We start from the raw sequence: 19067 nt of genomic DNA, 5'->3' as shown, positions 1-19067 counted from the left end.
TTTTACGGAATTTTGTGAACCTCAACAAATGGAAATCACTTGTGCCGTGAACGAACCTGGTCATTTACAGGTGATTGACGTTCCTCAACAAATGCACGCAAGTATGAAGAAAATCAGTGTTTCCAAACCTTTACTAAATCCAGTCGTTTTTTTTGTTCAGTTTGTCTCATGCACAGGAAAGCTATAATCTTTCCTTTCATGTTATTAACGTCAGCCGTGTAGCTAAACTAAAGAAGCAAAATTCACACATCAAACACATCTTGGATGAGCGGCTACATTTGGAGTAAGGGGGGGAATTATGTAAATCTCATTCTTTCGGAATTATCCCTTTTAAAAAGACTGAAGAGGAGAAGTGCTCAAGTTTGTGGTTAGGAATACCCAGGCATCTGCTTTACTGGATGAGTCCTCGAGCTCCCCACCCCCCGTCTGTTCATTTCCGTCCATTTACAGCTGCTCAAGTTTTTCCAGCTGTGTACTTCAGTTTAGAGGAAAAACACAAGGGACACTAAAAGTCTTTCACTTGCAGTTACACACTCAGTGCAATATAGTGATGTAGAGTATGCTTGTGTGAAAATAGCACATGTTCACAAATCGGGCACTAAAGGGCCATCAGTATGAAATTTGTTGCTTCCAAAGAATTTAAATTTCCCTAACATCTGTACTTTCAAACTTGATGTTTGCCAGTAACTGGTCATGGTCACAGTGGAATATTAGACAGTAAAATTATCCTGGGAAGTCTGGATATAGGGCAGAGGAATAAAGCTGCGACAGAAAGTTACACACACACTAACACACACAGTTTCAGACTCACTCATAGAGACACACATCCACACAGTCTCAGACTTGCACACATGCTCACTCATTCAGTCACAGACACTCTCAACTTACTAAAAAAATCTTACTTATTACCCAGTACTAGAATATTTAATTTTAATTAAATAACACAGAGTAAAAAAATAGTGGCACAGAAAAAGCCTAGAAACTGAACCTTGATCTTTTCATCTGTTTAAAGTTAGCCTTGAGCGTACCCTTATTCCTCTTGACATCATTCCTCTACAACACAATAAAGTGGGAAACAGAAAGTGCAGTACTCTGTCTTGAGACCTTTGGATTTCACAAGATTTATGCATTGGAATAATAGTAGAGTTAAGGTGCACTGCATTTTGTATGTACACTGTATTCTCTGACACTGAAATGATTTTACTTTTCAGCCCTTAGTTCTGTGTTGTCTTATGTAGCTCTGTGTCTCCATGTAGCATCAGGGTCTTATAGGAGCGTCGTTTCATTTCACTGTGTACTGCAACATCTATATATGATGGGAATAACAATAAAAGCTTTGTGACTTGACTTGATTACATCTACAGTTTTCTCGCCAGTTCTTGTCTTACATGCCACAATAACCAATTATAAGAAAATTCCTGCAAACTTTAATGAAAAATATATCAGATTACTATAATATAAATGAATCATTCTTTCACACACCTACTGTGTTTTGTCCGATCGCTGCAACCGGATACAACCACACCTTTGTTCAGTGGCAATAATAATGATAAACATAAAGTAGAATTTCCATAGCCATATCCTACATGTACAATACATGCTATTTATGTTTATGGTGCATTTATTCATGCTTACTGTCTCTTCTTCCAGAAAGACCAGCTCCAACATCATGATCAGTTACACAGCAACAGTCTCTCTCTCTCTCTCTCTCTCTCTCTCTCACACACACAGACAAATCACAAGCTGACGTGTCACAGCAGCACTCCAGCTGTGTTAGCAATGTGTTATGATGACACAGTAAAAGCCCTCACACACAACATGGCTGCACAAAAATCTTGTTTAATATTATTATTGCAATGATGTCCCTTTACTGTTCTTATAAAAGCCTGTATTATGTAACGAGTACACTGAAACAATGGAATTTTTGTTTAATTTTAGAGTTTCCAGTGAAGTTTCAGTGTCTTGATTGCAGCGGTCTTTAAAAAAAATACGCTGACTAAGCAAATGAGTCCAATTCACTGACTCCAGAATGAGCCATTTTGCGAGCCAACTCTAATTTGTCAGTCCATGCTAGCTGGGACAAGGCAGCAGAACATAACCACATAATCTCCAGATATCTTTTTTTTCTTGCTGTGTGTTTCAAGTCCTTGCAGGCTGCCCTGGTGAGCTGTGGCAGGCTAGCAGATTGACCGCCTCAGAGGAGTGTGTTGGCACAATAGGTTCCTGGCTCCAAATGAAGCAAAGCTGGCAAAGGCATGGTCAGGCTCATCTACCAATGCCAAAACTCAATAAAAGTGTACGAAGGACTGTCAGACATATGGCTCATGGGCCAGGAGCGGGCCTAATAAATTCTAATCCTAATCCTAATTTGACTGAAAAATTAAAAATAAAATAAAGAGCGGGTGTCTGTTATTCCACTAGGAGAAAAAATAAACCAATAAACCAGGGCCATGTGGGGAAAAATGTGAGACTGATGCGCTCAGTAATTCTTCACTAGAGATGCGACTCTGCAACCATATCTTTTAATAAAATAAATTTAGGGGTTTCATATTTTTATTTTAAGACAAATAATACAATATTGATCCCAAAAAAAAAACTTTTTTCTTTGGAAGAAAGTCAGTTAGTCCAGGCTTAGTCCAGTTAGCCCATATATAATCAGACATGGATAAGGAGTATCGTGTATCAGTATCAGTATCGTGAAGCGTGGCCCACAGAACCACAACGCACAGACTGAGGGACAGACACATAACTCAACATACATGCTTGTGGCATGTGGGTCTTAGTAATTCCAAAAAAAAAAAAAAAAAAAAGATGCATTCTTAGAAAAGGAAGAAAAAAAAAGACAAGTGATTTGTACCCAAGGTCAAAAATATCATACTCATCATGTCCCTTTCACTCAAACACAGACCATGTGTTTATGTGAGGTGTACACATTACAAAGAAATAAAGCCTAAGGGCATTATATAGAAACGTCAACCTTACCATGGAAAAGAAGACAATTATTTTAAACAGTATTGTGAATATCTGGAATAATTGTGCTTCGCTTACCAGTAGTGTTTTGTTGATTTGTACAGTTTGAAGTGCGAGCTGGAGTGGACAATGGCGCTTTGCTCTCATCAGCTCTTGCATAGTCAGTGTGACAAAGCAGTTGGAGGAAACGGAGGCGGTCGAGAAATGCTAAGTGAAAAGCTTGTTTGTCAGGCTGAAGAACATTTTTCATTTCATGAAGTTATGATTTTTAGATAAACCTCTTTCATTATAACCTATTTATCACTTTAGTTCATCTTTGCTCTTACAATAAATACAGTGTTTCTGGGTAGATTTTTCACTAGATGTTAGTGTGGCTGTAGAGATGTGTGCTCATTCAGCCACAAGTGCATTAGTGGGGTTAGATAAATGAGGTGAACCCAAGCTGATGTAGTCCAAGATGGAGGACTTTGAGAAACAGCAGTCTTAACCCTGCAAATGTAGTACTGCAGCTTTGCAACTACACAGAATATGCAAGTTTTTGAGTTTGCAAAAATGGCTTTATATATTTATACTGCCTATAGAAAGTCATCACACCCTGTGAAAACCTTTACCTTTTGTCACATTACACCCTAGAAAATAAAACAAATTAAGTCTAACTTTTTTGAGCTGCATGTACACAGAAGCAGTCTGCATGCCTGGGTGCTTGATTTTATACACCTGTGGCCATGGAAGTGATTGGAACACCTGAATTCAATGAAATTCAGTGATTTGGAGGGGTGTCCAAAAACAGACATACAACTAGCTATATATATACAGTATCTCACTAAAGTGAGTACACCCCTCACATTTTTGTAAATATTTTATTATATCTTTTCATGTGACAACACTGAAGAAATGACACTCTGCTACAATGTAAAGTAGTGAGTGTACAGCCTGTATAACAGTGTAAATTTGCTGTTACCATTGGCAACAAAAGTGAGTACACCCCTAAGTGGAAATGTCCAAATTGGGCCCAATTAGCCATTTACCCTCCCTGGTGTCATGTGACTCGTTAGTGTTACAAGGTCTCAGGTGTGAATGGGGAGCAGGTGTGTTAAATTTGGTGTTATCGCTCTCACACTCTCTCATACTGGTCACTGGAAGTTCAACATGGCACCTCATGGCAAAGAACTCTCTGAGGATCTGAAAAAAAGAATTGTTGCTCTACATAAAGATGGCCTAGGCTATAAGAAGATTGCCAAGACAATGAAACTGAGCTGCAGCATGGTGGGCATTGACCATACAGCGGTTTTACAGGACAGGTTCCACTCAGAACAGACCTCGCCATGGTCGACCAAAGAAGGTGTGTGCATGTGCTCAGTGTCATATCTGGAGGTTGTCTTTGGGAAATAGACGTATGAGTGCTGTCAGCATTGCTGCAGAGGTTGAAGGGGGTGGGGGGTCAGCCTGTCAGTGCTCAGACCATACGCCGCACACTGCATCAAATTGGTCTGCATGGCTGTCGTCCCAGAAGGAAGCCTCTACTAAAGATGATGCACAAGAAAGCCCACATACAGTTTGCTGAAGACAAGCAGACTAAGGACATGGATTACTGGAACCATGTCCTGTGGTCCGATGAGACCAAGATAAACTTATCTGGTTCAGATGGTGTCAAGCGTGTGTGGCAGCAACCAGGTGAGGAGTACAAAGACAAATGTGCTTTGCCTACAGTCAAGCATGGTGGTGGGAGTGTCATGGTCTGGGCCTGCATGAGTGCTGCCGGCACTGGGGAGCTACAGTTCACCGAGGGAACCATGGATGCCAACATGTACTGTGACATACTGAAGCACAGCATGATCCCCTCCCTTCGCAGACTGGGCTGCAGGGCAGTATTCCAACATGATAACGACCCCAAACACCTCTAAGATGACCACTGCCTTGGTGATGGACTGGCCAAGCATTTCTCCAGACCTAAACCTTTTTAAGCATCTGTGGGGCATCCTCAAATGGAAGGTGTGGGAGCGTAAGGCCTCTAACATCCACCAGCTCTGTGATATCAACATGGAGGAGTGGAAGAGGACTCCAGTGGTAACCAGTGAAGCTCTGGTGAACTCCATGCCAAAGAGGGTTAAGGCAGTGCTGGAAAATAATGGTGGCCACACAAAATATTGACACTTTGGGCCCAATTTGGACATTTCCACTTAGGGGTGTACTTACTTTTGTTGCCAACAGTTTAGACATTAATGGCTGTGTGTTGAGTTATTTTGAGGGGACAGCAAATTTACACTATTATACAGGCTGTACACTCACTACTTTACATTGTAGCAGAGTGTCATTTCTTCAGTGTTGTCACATGAAAAGATATAATAAAATATTTACAAAAATGTGAGGGGTATACTCACTTTAGTGATTATATATATATATATATATATATATATATATATATATATATTTATATATTTATATATTTATATATTTATATATATATTTATATATTTATATATATATTTATATATTTATATATATATTTATATATTTATATATATATTTATATATATATATTTATATATATATATTTATATATATATATTTATATATATAAATAAATATAAATATAATGTCGGATAAGCAGTACAGACAATGAAATGGAAATATACAGCTCTGGAAAAAAAATAAGAGACCACTGCAAAATAATCAGTTTCTTATGTTTTTTCTTACAGGTGCATGAATTGGTGATATAACTATTGTTATTTCGAGTGTATATTTAAAGGAAATGACAACACATCAAAATAACTCAAGATCATGCAGTATTTGCAGAGCTTTAATAACTCACATAAAACAAAATGCAAATAATTTGTAAACAAATTGTGTTAATGCTTTGGCTAAATAACATTAAGAAATCAGTATTTGGTGGAATAACCCTGATTTGCATGCGCTTTGACATGATCTCCACCAATTTTTCACATTCCTGTTGGGTAACTTTATACCACTCTTTTTGCAAAAAAGCAAACAGCTCAGCTTTGCTATATATCCATCTTCCTCTTGATGACATTCCAGGGGTTTTCAATAGGGTTATATATATATATATATATATATATACACATACATACACACACACACACACACATGGGGAAACAGCATTCTTAATCTGTACATCTTACAGTACAAACATACCTGTAAAAGAGTCACACATCTCTACCTGACTAACAGCTACTCCTGCTGGAGCTAAGTGGAGCTGCACATTTAATAGGTGAGGAATTAACACAAAGGGTTGAAGGTGAGTAATCAGTCAGGCAGAAAGTATTAGCAAACACAAGGTTGATTCTCAAAGAGTTCAAAATCATAGTGATGATGGGTTTCATTATTCTAAATGAAAGGATTTAAACTAGATGCTTTTATTTAATATTTCTTGGAAGAGTTTTCATATTATTGATGCTATGGCATGTTGTTCAGGTTCATTTATCTAAGCAACAAAAAATAAATGCTTTCATTTTAAATACTATTAATTTTAGGCTAATATTACAGGAAAATACATAATAATAGATACCATTCTTTATTATGTACACCTTCATTGTATCTACACTCTATACCCATGTCCAATAGCATGACATATATGGTGGTCTCCTTGAACTAATAATGTACTGAATTTTGCCTGTTACTAGCTTCCTCTTACCAGACCCTCTCTCTAATATGAGACCAGCATACGCCCACTACTGACCAGACATTACTTGAGTGGTGGATCACTCCTAGGATTACAGATACACAAAGATTGTAGGATTTGCTGTGCTTGTGTCTGCCGGAGCAATGTTCCTGGGATTTCAACCTCTGTATCAATGTTAGAGTGAGAAACCATCTACCACATCAAAAATACACTTAAAAAAATCAATTTATTAGGAACATTAAGATGTTTTAATCCATTAGCCAGTTAAGTACAGAAGACCGCACTCATAGGCATCACACACATATCCTTAAAAAGGCACTAGGATGAATCACTCTCTGATCTCTTGTTGGATTCTGGATTCAATAGAAATCCCAGCTTTCAGCAAGCAAAATAAATGCTCAGTTGGTGCAGGCCCTGTTATTGCCTTGGCCACTGCAGAACATACCATTTCTTTGTCTTAAAAAAAAAGACTTGGGTTGCTTTTGTGTGAAGTATGCTTCTGGTCATTGTACTATACTGTGAAGCACAGTTCGATGAGTTTGCATTTGGCTGAATCTGAGCAGAAAAACACATTTCAAAATTCAGTATATAAGGGAACTGGGTCCACTGGCAACCACCCATGCCCATGCCTTCCCCTCTCCATACTCTTCTCTTGCAATTATTCTGCTACAAATTACTAAGTGTTATGTAGGATAGTTGCTTTTCATGGTTAACAGTAAAAGATTATATGACAAATGCTACACATGAAATCAACTACAACTTTTATCAGCGAACTTTTTAGTAAAATAATGAAGGAATAAGATACACTTCACCATGGAACAGCTGAGCAACCAAGTGTCCAATTACTTTTGTTCCATTAAAATGGTGGGAGAGAGAGGTGGCACTGGAAAGGATGAAGTAAAAGATCAGTGTAGTACACTAAACAGCATTCTTCAGACAACTGTCCTTCATCACATTCATTAGACCTGAGCAATTTTTCAAGCAATGACTTGGAAATCCATGTAATGTGCCCAAATTTTAAACCGTACTAATCCTGAAACAGAGACTCTCTTTGTCTCTCTCAATACAAGGATCATGTCTCTGGAGTCACTTAATTTCAAAGACCTTTATTCAGTTCTGTATTCTTGAATATTCATTCCCTCTCTGCTTCTCACTGGATGCCATTAGATCTTACCCAAAGCACAAAGCAGAAAATTTATCATTTTCTCTCATGTGACAAGCACAAGTCCTACTCCCTCAGTCTAGAGGGAGCACTTTATGTGAGATAAAGTGTCCCAAGTGAATCATCACAACCAATGTATCATTCAGCACAAAGCATGGAGTCACGCTGCCTCCGTCTCTGGAAACATCACATTATTTACTTTTAAAAGGATGCCTAATGGTCTAGCTAGGGATCTATTGACAGAGGGTTTGATGAGTCAGAAGAATGTCCGTCCCAGACAAAGTAAATGGACAAAGATCACTTCCTGGCTTTTCACTGTGTTCTGGAATGCACTCCTACTCCACTCACCCCTCCAACACAGGTCAGACAAGCACATCTGGAGCACTTGGAGAGCAGTGGAAATAAAAATACCTCCCTGCATTCACAACCAGTCAACTGATAACTCGATAACTTTCCAACATCAATGAAGTGAAAAACAAATTATAGCATCTAGTCAACTTACAGTTTGGCTAAACTAGGTTTTTTTTTTTTCCTTTTTCTTTATCATAGCAACACTACTGCGTAGAAGATGCCTGGAATTGTGGAATATAATGCAAAGAATAAAAAAAAAAGTGCAAAAGAGAAACAGCACAGTGACAGCACTCGAATCCCTTTGAGGGTGTTTTCACACTTGGCCTGCATACTCGAGTCCACACCCAGGACAGATCCTGGGCTTGTTTGGGGGAGGGTCTCATAATCACAGGTTTGCTTTCACAAAGAAGAATGCTTTTTGAACCATAGATAGATTGTGCAATTCCATGCATCACTTTTGTGCATGCAGCAATGTGCATATTTTTTTTTTCGGGCTCAGGGCTGTTTCCCTCAAGACCTCGAGAGTTCAGTACATTTAGTAAAGTGTGAAAGCTGTTTTCGTTCACAATCCCTGTTCCACTTGTAAAAGGTGGTCTGGGACTCATTTCAGTTGAACCTTGTGTGAAGTCCACATAAAGTGACTCATTCATCATAAACTGTGCATACTCCTGTTTCAATGAATAGAATGTGCTTCATCAAGTTTTGCTTTAGCATGAAGATGCATGCGTATATATTCCCATACAACTCTGATCACACGCATACCCCTAGTGGTAAAAAAAATAATAAAATTGATTACACACAAAATCATTATAAGCTCGTATTTCATATACTGACAGTTATAATGGAGAGAGTAATTAGTGATCATTGTGGTGCAGACAGGTAAGATGGCGTGTACCTTAATATCATACATCTAAAGATTGATTGTCATGATGCCTTGTTTGATTTGGCACATGTGCACATGTGGCTTGAGGAGTAGGAGCATGTTTTTAGGCACCAGTGGAAACTCTATGCTGACAGTGGTACTACTTGATCTCTATTCTTGGGGAATTTCAAAGACATGTTGTAGACAGGTCTTGCATTTCTCAACCAGCTACAAGCTAAATAATGAAGTGTGTTAGCTTAACTGATATCGCTCGAGTCACACTGGCAAATATTATGACTTTTCACTCTGAATGAAAATAAAGGCAAGAAAATGCACATGTATACTCAAAAAATATAATTTAATAGCACATTCATTAGACTAACCACTCATAAGAGTGCCAAATAAACCATTTTTGTTTTGCTCTATGCTTCATGCATCGGTATCTCGTCATTTATTGTTGGTGAGGTTTATCTTGAAAAATGCTCCAAGCCATTTTAATGAGAAGTTGTTTACCATATATGGAGATTAGTGGGCTTATCATTATGCAGATGACGATGGCTGTGCAAGAGCACTTCAAATTAGAAAGCCATAGATTTATCACTGGCCGTTGTGTCTGCTGTATGAACAACACGTGTGATAAATACCAATTTTCTTGTGTGTACTGGTGGCTCTTACTCATAAATTTCAAAGTCCCAGTTCTTTTACACACACTTTGATAAATCAGACCCCAGATGTGGAATCTGCAGAGTTTAAATTTTAAATTTTGTGATGAAAGGAAAGGGTTATTATAGTGAGTGGAGGAGACAGACTGCTTTAATGATATATAAAACTGGACTTTCATAAGACTTTAATCAGCTTACCATTGTGATGTGTGTGCATGTGCTAAGAGCATCTAAAAAACAAGAAAGAAAGAAAAGAAGCACATACACTGACCTGTATTAAACAATAAAACGATGAACATATTGAACACCACTGTTCAAATCTGACTAAACAATTGTGATGTATGGAATTGCACAACTGGAGTCCCAGATGCAGACTCAAGCAATGGGGCCAAACTGTGCAAACTGTATAAATCACATACTCTGTTCTTCAACCATCACACTGGCCCACTGTACAAGCAGAAGCTGCAGTATGCTACGCTGGTACTGGCCAAACTCGAATAGATTTTATGCGATGCTATGACACCACAGCTCATAGCAGGCTTTTACACAGACTTCTAATGGCATTTACACTGATTCTATTACACTGACAGGCCTGCCAAATGTGCTGTGGTATAAACTGAATTATTGAATTTTCTCATTTATTTATTTAAATATTTACACACTGCCTGACCAAAAAAGGTCACACACTAATATTTTGTTGGACCGCCTTTTGCTTTGGTTATGGCAGGCATTCGCCATGGCATCATTTCCATAAGCTTATGCAATGCCACAACATTTATTTCCACCAAGATCTTGTGTTGATGGACGAGTCAGACTACTGCATAAAGTCTTCTCCAGCACATCCCACTGATCATCAATGGTTAAGGTCTGGACTCTGTGGTGGTCAATGTGTGTGTGAAAATGATGTCTCATGCTCCCTGAACCAGTCTTTCACATTTTGAGCACAATGAATCCTGGCATTGTCGTCTTGGAATATAAAGAAAAAATCCACTGTTGGAAAAACTTGGTCATTTTACTGGTCAAACTACTCACTGCATCAGATAGGGTTAAATAACTTGGTTCCACTGCTGGTGTACAATTTGTGACCATGTTTAATCAGTGATTGTATTCTGGCTGTATTCTGTTAAAGGGTCATACTTTCTCATATCTGAGGGCTCATTAAAGACAGACTTCAGGCCAATCTAAGATAACAGCAAATGACGACCCATTTATTGGCTTATTATTGGTCTTAGAACTAACCAGTCATCCAAATTTGGCATGTCTTGTACAAGAGTGAGAAAAAAATGAAACTCTAATTCCAATCCATGGCAGAGAGATTTTTTTTTTTTTTTTTTTTTTTTTTTTTTTAAATCATCCCGTTTACTGGAACCCACTTCCACTCACATGCTCACACACCCCGGAAGAATCACGAAAACGATGTGGCCATGCTGAGTTTGAGTGTGAGTGAGCAGTAATTGAACTCAAATGTGGGCCATGTTGCCTTCCCTCACATGTTGAAAAGGTTTTCCACAGTGTCTGGATTTCCTCTATGCCTTGTATTCAAAATCACAGCATAAAATAATTACTTATAACTGTCTTGCAACAGATTCAGTCCCAGAATCCTTTACTTACGGTTGGGTCCATTGGTCCATAATTAAAATTTTCCTAATTTTGCCTCTACCACCACAAAGGATTAAGAAATCAAGAAGTGACTGAATTGTAGACTTTCAGATTTATTTCAAGTGGTTTAACAAAAATATTGCATTAGAATTACAGTCATTTTTACATGGTCCCTCCATTTCCACAGGCTGAAAAGTAATTTTATAGTTGACTGATGAGCAGTTTCATGGTCAAGTGTGGTCCATTTCCTCATTATTTCATGGCAAATTAAGGGTATCAAAGTCTTGAGCTGACTCCAAGTGGTGAATTTGCATTTGGTAACTATTCATGGGAACTCTCAATGTGGTCCAAAGAAGTTTTGATGCAAGTGAAGTCATCATTAGGTTGAACAACTTCTTTCTGGACCTGCCTGACCCATCCAGACGCTCTACCCCTGGTTGGAGTCTCATCGCTTAGTGGTGCTCACTGCCGCTATGGATGTATCTGTGTGGATAGCCTGTGACCAGGAGACAGCCATGGACAGAGCCAAGTGGAGACTATCACACCATCACAGATCTGACATTAAATCTGTCAGCTTGTGACAGCAAGGGATTAGTGTCTGTAATGAACTCAAAAACTACACTGACCTAAAAGTTCCTCATGGGCCCTTGGTTGCAGTTGGAGAAAGGACATGATTTACATTTACAATATTTACTGTCCAGTATCACCCAAATGAGGAAGGGTTCCCTTCTGAGCCTGGTTCCTCTCAAGGTTTCTTCCTCATATCATCTCGGGGAGTTTTTCCTTGCCACCGTCAACACACTCTTCTCATTAGGGATAAAATAGGTATAAAATAGGGACAAAAAACGTTATAAGTTTCTATACTTTTGTGAAGCTGCTTTGAGAATGTCTGTTGTTCAAAGCGCTATATAAATAAATTGAATTGAATTGAATTGAATAAAGCAGGGGTGTCCAATCTTATCCGCAAAGAGCTGGTGTGGGTGCAGGTTTTCATACGTATCAGGTAGGAGCCACACCTGATTCCACCTGTTTAATCAGTTAATCTTGGGTTTCAATAGACTCAGGTGTGGCTTCTGAACTCAGAGAGGTTCATTCAATGAATGCAATTCATTGTGATTCATTTTAAGAATGTTCTTTTAATAATGTACCAAATTGTTGATATGGCCAATCCTGTTATTCCTCTGATATGTCTGTTTTGTTTTTTCAGCCTGATGATTGATGGTCTCCTTCACTTGCATCGACACCTCTTGGGACCGCATATTGAGAGTTTCCATGAACAGCTATCAAATGAAAATCAATACTGATGGAAAGAGACCACACCTGACCATGAATCAGTCTGCTATTAAATTACTCTTAAACATGTGAAATTACTATACTACTTGAATTAAAGCCAACTAAATCTTTAATTAAAGTCTACACTTCAATCACATCTTGTTTCATTTAAAATATATTGTTGTGGTTTACGGAGACAAAATGTGGAAAATCATTGAAAGCATTTTAGCATTATTAGATGCTTTAACACATTTTTCAATACAGAAGGAGCATAAACTAATAAAAAATGTGAAAACCACACTAAGAAAGCACTGAGAAGAGCAAACAAGAGGACATTACAAGACTTAAAAAAGGGAGAGGGAAACAACAGCGGAAAAAGGGACAAATAAAAAAATCTACCAAAGTAATAAAGCTTCTTTATGTGCATCAAGAGCTAAATAGCTTTTATTTTACAGCATACTACATTGTATTTATTATTTATTTACTACATTTATTTAATATCTTCACTTCCAAATAGCAGTCCTTACAAATAATGCTCCCCTCTTAGCTCTTTCCCTCTTAGCGATTACTCATTCAGATTCTGACACCACAGACATACATAGCTGTAAATCGCAGGCTTTCTATTTTTATACTGCATTTTATCTATGGAATCTCACACCGTCCTGCAGTCCCTCAAGCCTCTGTGATTTTATGCATATACTTTTTGTGCAAAGCGCACAAGAATGACAAACCAACTCTTAGAAACATCTTGGCTTACTTAAATGTTCTTTGAGGATCTTGGCCAGTATGCAAGGATTAAAAAATTCATGACACCACAACATTGTTTTCCTTCATGTGCAATAACAAGTAGCTTCTCTCTTATCCAGCTAGGACAATCCCAATTTTCTGGCTTACTCAATTTTTTTAAAAACTTAACTGACCACAATACAATACAGGCACAGATACCAAATGCTATTGCAACACCCTAGACCTTTTATCTGCTTACTTAGTTTAAGGCCACATAAAACAGGATTATATACATTTGCTATATACTACACCATTCAGTTGATTGGGATACCTATAACCTCAGCTTAAAACTCATTATTTGAACTCAATATCAATGCCATGTTGGAGACAATTAGAATAATAATAACTTTATATCCAATATTGAAATATTTATGGACTTGGCTATATATGAAGATAGCATAGCTCAGATACTGTATACATGATTGAAATTACAAGCCCCTCATTCATAAGTGACACATTCATAAGCTTGTTTGCAGTTTTCTGTTTTCCAAACCCAAAAAACAATAGGCATATGAACCGGCTACTCAGACAGGGGTCAAGATAAGAATAATCAGGCTTCATCCCTAGATCCCAAACAAACAACCCATTGGTCCTGTTTTGCCCAAGAGTATAGAGGAAATCTATAAATGGATCCCTATAAAGATTTGTTGAAAACTTTGACCCCAAAATATAAAGGTGGTCAAATTATCAAGTGACAAATAATGCACATTATTATAGACCCAAATATTATGAAAATGTTTGAACCTTGCTCTAGGAAGCAATGCTTCCAGTAACTTTCCAGTCGCTAAATAGTTTCATTCATCAAACAACACGTATCAGAATAATAAGCAGAACACAATCACCATTTACAGAAGTTCTTTAGCTCTATACACCACAAGCAGTTAAATCAATCAGATTATCAGCATGTGGATTGCTTGGATACTGCCCAGATATTCAAAAACATATTTTCAATTGTTTAAAAAAGGCTTGGAAAAAGAGATAAAATCAACTTCAACCATAATAATTTAGCCATGGCTGTCAGCCTAGCACAAGTTTCTGCACCTCAGTTCTTCCCTGTCACATGCTAGCTGCCTGACGTCACCCTGATCCAGAGCTACACAGGGCAAATTCATTTCTATAAGAGGCTCCTGTTATTCTCATCAGCACAGGATTTTCTTGTTTGTATCATGGGTAACCATTTAAGCCTGGAGGATGCTCACAAAGAGCCTTTTTCCGAGGAGGATTAGCACTCAAAGCACAAACTTTGCTTGGTATTTCTAAAACATCTTTCAATTAGTAGTGTAAATTAGCATTAATGAATTACTTTATATTTCTGTTTGTTACTTTCTTTATAAAGCATTGTAAATATAAACTAATAAATCAGTAGCTGACTAAAACCCTTAAAGGCTCTAGGAACTTGGAACCATTTTCAGTTTATTTTGTAGAAATATCATGGTTATGGTTGTAAATTTTTGCTAGTCATTTGGCACCAGTGTGATGCAAAAAACCATGTAAACACAGGTCCAGAGCTTAACTTAATGTTCACATCAAACACCAGAATGAAGAAAAAAAGTGACCTGGTATGGATATTAGTACCAGAAGATATTAGTACCTGGTTTGAGTATTTCAGAAACTGCTGATCTCTTGGGATTTTCACATACAACAGTCTCTGGAGTTTATACAGAATGATGCAGTGCTTAAGATTCTTGTTTTTGCCTGACAAAAAATGAAACCCAATATGGTCTACCGCTGGTGAAGTCTATCTACCTCAAGGTTTGAAGTACTGTGTAGTTTGAGATGTTTTTTCTGCTCACCACAGTTGCAATGAGTGCTTATTTGAGTTACTACAGACTTCCTGTCAGCTCAGACCAGTCTGGTCATTCTCCTCTGATCTCTCTCATCAAAAAGGTGTTTCTGCCTGTAGATCATCTGCTAAGATGATGCTTTTTGTTTTTTTGGGTTTTTGGGCAAACGCTACAGACTTTTGTGTTTAAAATACTTTCAGTTCCTGAAATACTCAACCCAGTCCATCTGGTACCAACAACTATGCCATGGTTAGTCACATTAATCACAATTTTTTCCCACTCTGATGTTTGATGTAAACATTAGCATGATTTTATGCATTGTGACGCTGCTACACGATTGGCTGATTGGATAACTGCATGAATGTGCAGATGTTTCTAATAACGTGGACTGCAATGGTATAGATTGAGCCATGAGATTCCGAGTCAGACTCATTTAAAACAGAACTTTAATCCATAAATGCTGCAGTGGAAGAGGGAAGACTGCATTTGGTAATGGATTTATTGCCAGAAGTAAAAAAAAAAGAAAAAAAGAATAAGCATTCAGACATACTGTTAACCCTAACTTATCTAGGGGTTATACTCCTTTTAACATTCTTATATATGTTTTTTTTTTACTGATTAGTCATTTATTATTGTGTTAACAAGCTTTATTCTGGCCGGCAACTGACAACTGACTGGTGTTTTTCTTAACCATCAGAAAACTTGTTTTACTTATTTGGGTATTTATGTTTGTTAACATTTAGTGCCCACTTTCTATTTTAAGCCAGTTGAGACACTGTAACATATGTAGTCATTAGTGTTATCTAATTAGTTTAAAATTATTTTCTTAGAAGCATGGATTGTAGAACCACACATTTTGACTTTGGCGCAGGTTTTTACGCCAGCAACACTCCTATTTTATCCGGCCTTGGGACCAGCACTAAGAGTTAACCCCTCAGTGGCTGGGTTGGTTTCTTGCCCAGGGATCGAACCCGGGCGACAGTGATGAGAGCCACCATCCTTTACAAGTTCAAATAATTTTCCACACATAGCCCTTACACTAGCTTATTGTTAAAGTCATCAGCATGGTTGAGTTAGATAGTTTAAAAAAGCAAGCGATTTTGTCAGTAACAAATTAGATCATTGACTCACTGTCTGTAGCTCTGCTGGAATTCTCCTGTGCTGCTGGTGTGGTTTTATATTCAGCAAAGCTTGGGGTCATGCTGGCTTCTGAAGAGAAGCTGTTCTCAGACTCTCTGGATGGAGATGAAGTCTCTACCTGCCTGTTAACCAGTGGCTCAGTCCGTCTGCCTAGCAGTGACGAACTCTCCACTGTGCTAGGAGACTCAGCCTTCCTCTGAACAGGTTCAGGATTTCTTGCAGCTGATGAAGGCACATCAGCTCTTCGATAGGCAGCTAATGGTTCCTGTGCTCGTGAAAGGGTTATCTCTGCCCTCCTGGGTGAGCTCGGCTCTGGAATTCTGTTATGAAGCGAGATCTCTGGTCGCCTCAAGCCAAAACGGTTAATGCCAGGGCTGGGCAAGCTGTCCACCTGTTTGGAGGAGATGTCGATGGAGATTTCAGTGCGGCGTGAAAGCTCCATGCGCCGCCCACTGCTCTTGGGAGAGCGCTGGCCACTGGATGAGGATTCTGAGCCATGTCTTGAGGAGTTTTCTGAGTTCCGGGATCCCAGTTCATGAAAACGACTTGTGGCAGAAGAGCGAAGGGGATTGACATTTCGGCGTGAAAGCTGTGAAGGATTTGTGGGAGAATCAACCTCCTCAACTTCGAATGATCGTTTTAGTGCTGCAAAACAAAACAAAACAAAAAAAATAAGTGAGACTTGCCCTATATGGTCAAGGATCTTTTTTTTTTTTTACTAATGCTTAAGATATCAAAATAGAGTGAAAGGTGTTTTAGACTGTGTAAGGTGGAGGGAAGAATTTTTTATTTGTAGTTATATGCTGTCTCTCTGCTTACTCTCTCTCTCTCTGTACAATTCATGAAGAAATAACTTATCCAGAGTACTCAGATGTGTTTAAAAACAAGTTAGTTCCCACGACTGTATGTAGAAGCAAATCTGCTTTTCCAGCATATTAATACAAACTGAAATCACACAGGTTTTCCATGACATATCTCCAGTCACACCAAGTCCAAATACAGAAAAATTGCTGGTTTATCTGTAACTATTTTAGATATTGTCCACTGCTGCTCAAACACAGTGAAGATATAGAGTTTGAGGAGAATCGACTGATGTAAAAGAGAAGATTACCAAGTAAATCTCCGTTGTATCATGATCAACGAACCAATTCATAATATAAGCCTAAACTTACCTGATTTGACACGTTTCACGTGTTTTGACAACATTGTCGCCATAAATAAAACGTGGAAGCGCCACCGTGAGAACAGCCTTTTTACTCCGGGTTCAGTTTCGCCTAACAAACGCGCCGCGTGGTTTATGGGTAATGTAGTAACAAATCGGGACAAAAACACAGGCTAAATTAACTACAGCAACTAAGTAAACTACACCCATGCAATACTTCTATAAGTCTAAACTCATCACGCAAATATCATTTAAATTAATCAGGCATGCATCTGAATTATAATTAAATATATTGCCACATTTGACCAAATATGTCAGAAAAAATAAACTACGACTTTCAATTTCAATTCAATTTTATTTGTATAGCGCTTAAATTTAACAATGGTCACTGTCTCAAAGCAGAATTTACAGAAATATAAACGCTCAGAATAAAAAATTACAAATGAAATTCAATTTATATTTATCCCTAATGATAAAGACTGAGGCAACAATGGCAAGAAAATACATTATTCTGAGAATCGTGGGCGTGGCCAGGGGCGGTGATAATGTAGCGTGAAGCTTGGGCGCTCTCTGGCAGAGTAAGATATTATTATTATTATTATTATTATTATTATTATTATTATTATTATTAATAATAATAATAATAATAATAATAATAATAATAATAATAATAATAATATCATTCTTATTATTAATGGGCAGTTAATAATGACAATAAAAATGTGGTCAGTTATTGGTTAAGACGCTGTGCCACGGATCAAAAGGTCAGGAAAAACTCCTGCCAAGCTGTCACTGTTGGGCCCTTGAGCCTTTAGAGCTTTTATCAATATTTCACGATGTAGGTATATATCTGAATATGAAACAAAAAACACATGAAAACAATTGTGACTGATCAGGTAATATGCCCTATATGAATAAAGCTATAAGAATAGTCTTTACCTTTATATCTTACTGAAAGTAAACATTTCGAGCTATTGGAGGTTTGCACAAAAACTGTGAAATTAGCCTAAAATATTTGGGCATAGAAAAAGCATTTTTTTCTTCTTTAATTATGGTACAAGCAAGCTGACAAAGTTTAATAAAGCTAAACTGCAAACTGCTTTTGGTTATAATCTGCGAATGAAAATATTTTTTCTTAGCCGCAAAGAGATTTCCCATGTTTCTTGGGGATAGGCAAAGCACACATATACACACACACAAACGACTGGTACAGACTGTGTCAACTTCCGGTTTAAATCCAAATACAAGAGAAGACACAAATATTTTGAGCACTAAAAGCATACAGCCAATTGCATTGCTTTACACTCCTAATATGAGGTGAGACAGAAGGACTTGGGAAATCTCACAGTTAATGGCCGCTACAATAACTCTGGGCTATTTAAAAGTTCACTTAGGGAGGCCAGATTAAGATTGTTTGAACATGTTCAGAGGAGGGAGAGTGAGGATATTGGTAGGAGAATGTTGGACATGGAGCTGCCAGGCAGGATGCAAAGAGGAAGGCCAAAGAGGAGGTGTATGGATGTAATAAATGAGGATATGAAGCTAGTGGGTGCAAGTGTTGAGGATACAGAAGACAGGGATAGGTGAAGAGAGATGATGCGCTGTGGCCACCCCTGAAGGGAAACGCAGAAAGAAGAAGATTTAAAAGTTCACTTTTATGATTGTGCAAAGGTGAGA

At 38.0% G+C, this 19067-nt stretch overlaps 1 protein-coding gene across 7 annotated transcripts in view; it reads right to left on the bottom strand.

Moving 5' to 3' along the window:
- septin9a (septin 9a) overlaps positions 1 to 19067 on the bottom strand; it is a 73168-nt gene that overhangs the window by 30105 nt on the left and 23996 nt on the right. For 4 of the 7 annotated variants that reach the window (XM_058406308.1, XM_058406337.1, XM_058406329.1 and 1 more), the window contains one exon: positions 16220 to 16873. The exons of 1 other annotated variant lie outside the window; for it this stretch is intronic. In XM_058406308.1, the coding sequence (XP_058262291.1) occupies positions 16220 to 16873 (654 nt within the window). Of the gene's footprint in view, positions 1 to 3048; positions 3236 to 16219; positions 16874 to 17400; positions 17485 to 19067 lie in introns of those variants that run through there. 2 more of the 7 variants (XM_058406321.1, XM_058406355.1) reach the window with 2 other exon arrangements.

This window comes from Hemibagrus wyckioides, linkage group LG02, assembly GCF_019097595.1.
Source record: "Hemibagrus wyckioides isolate EC202008001 linkage group LG02, SWU_Hwy_1.0, whole genome shotgun sequence".
Lineage (NCBI taxonomy): Eukaryota > Metazoa > Chordata > Actinopteri > Siluriformes > Bagridae > Hemibagrus > Hemibagrus wyckioides.
The sequence above is the reverse complement of the archived record's forward strand: the minus strand, read 5'-3'. Positions and strand labels throughout refer to the sequence as shown.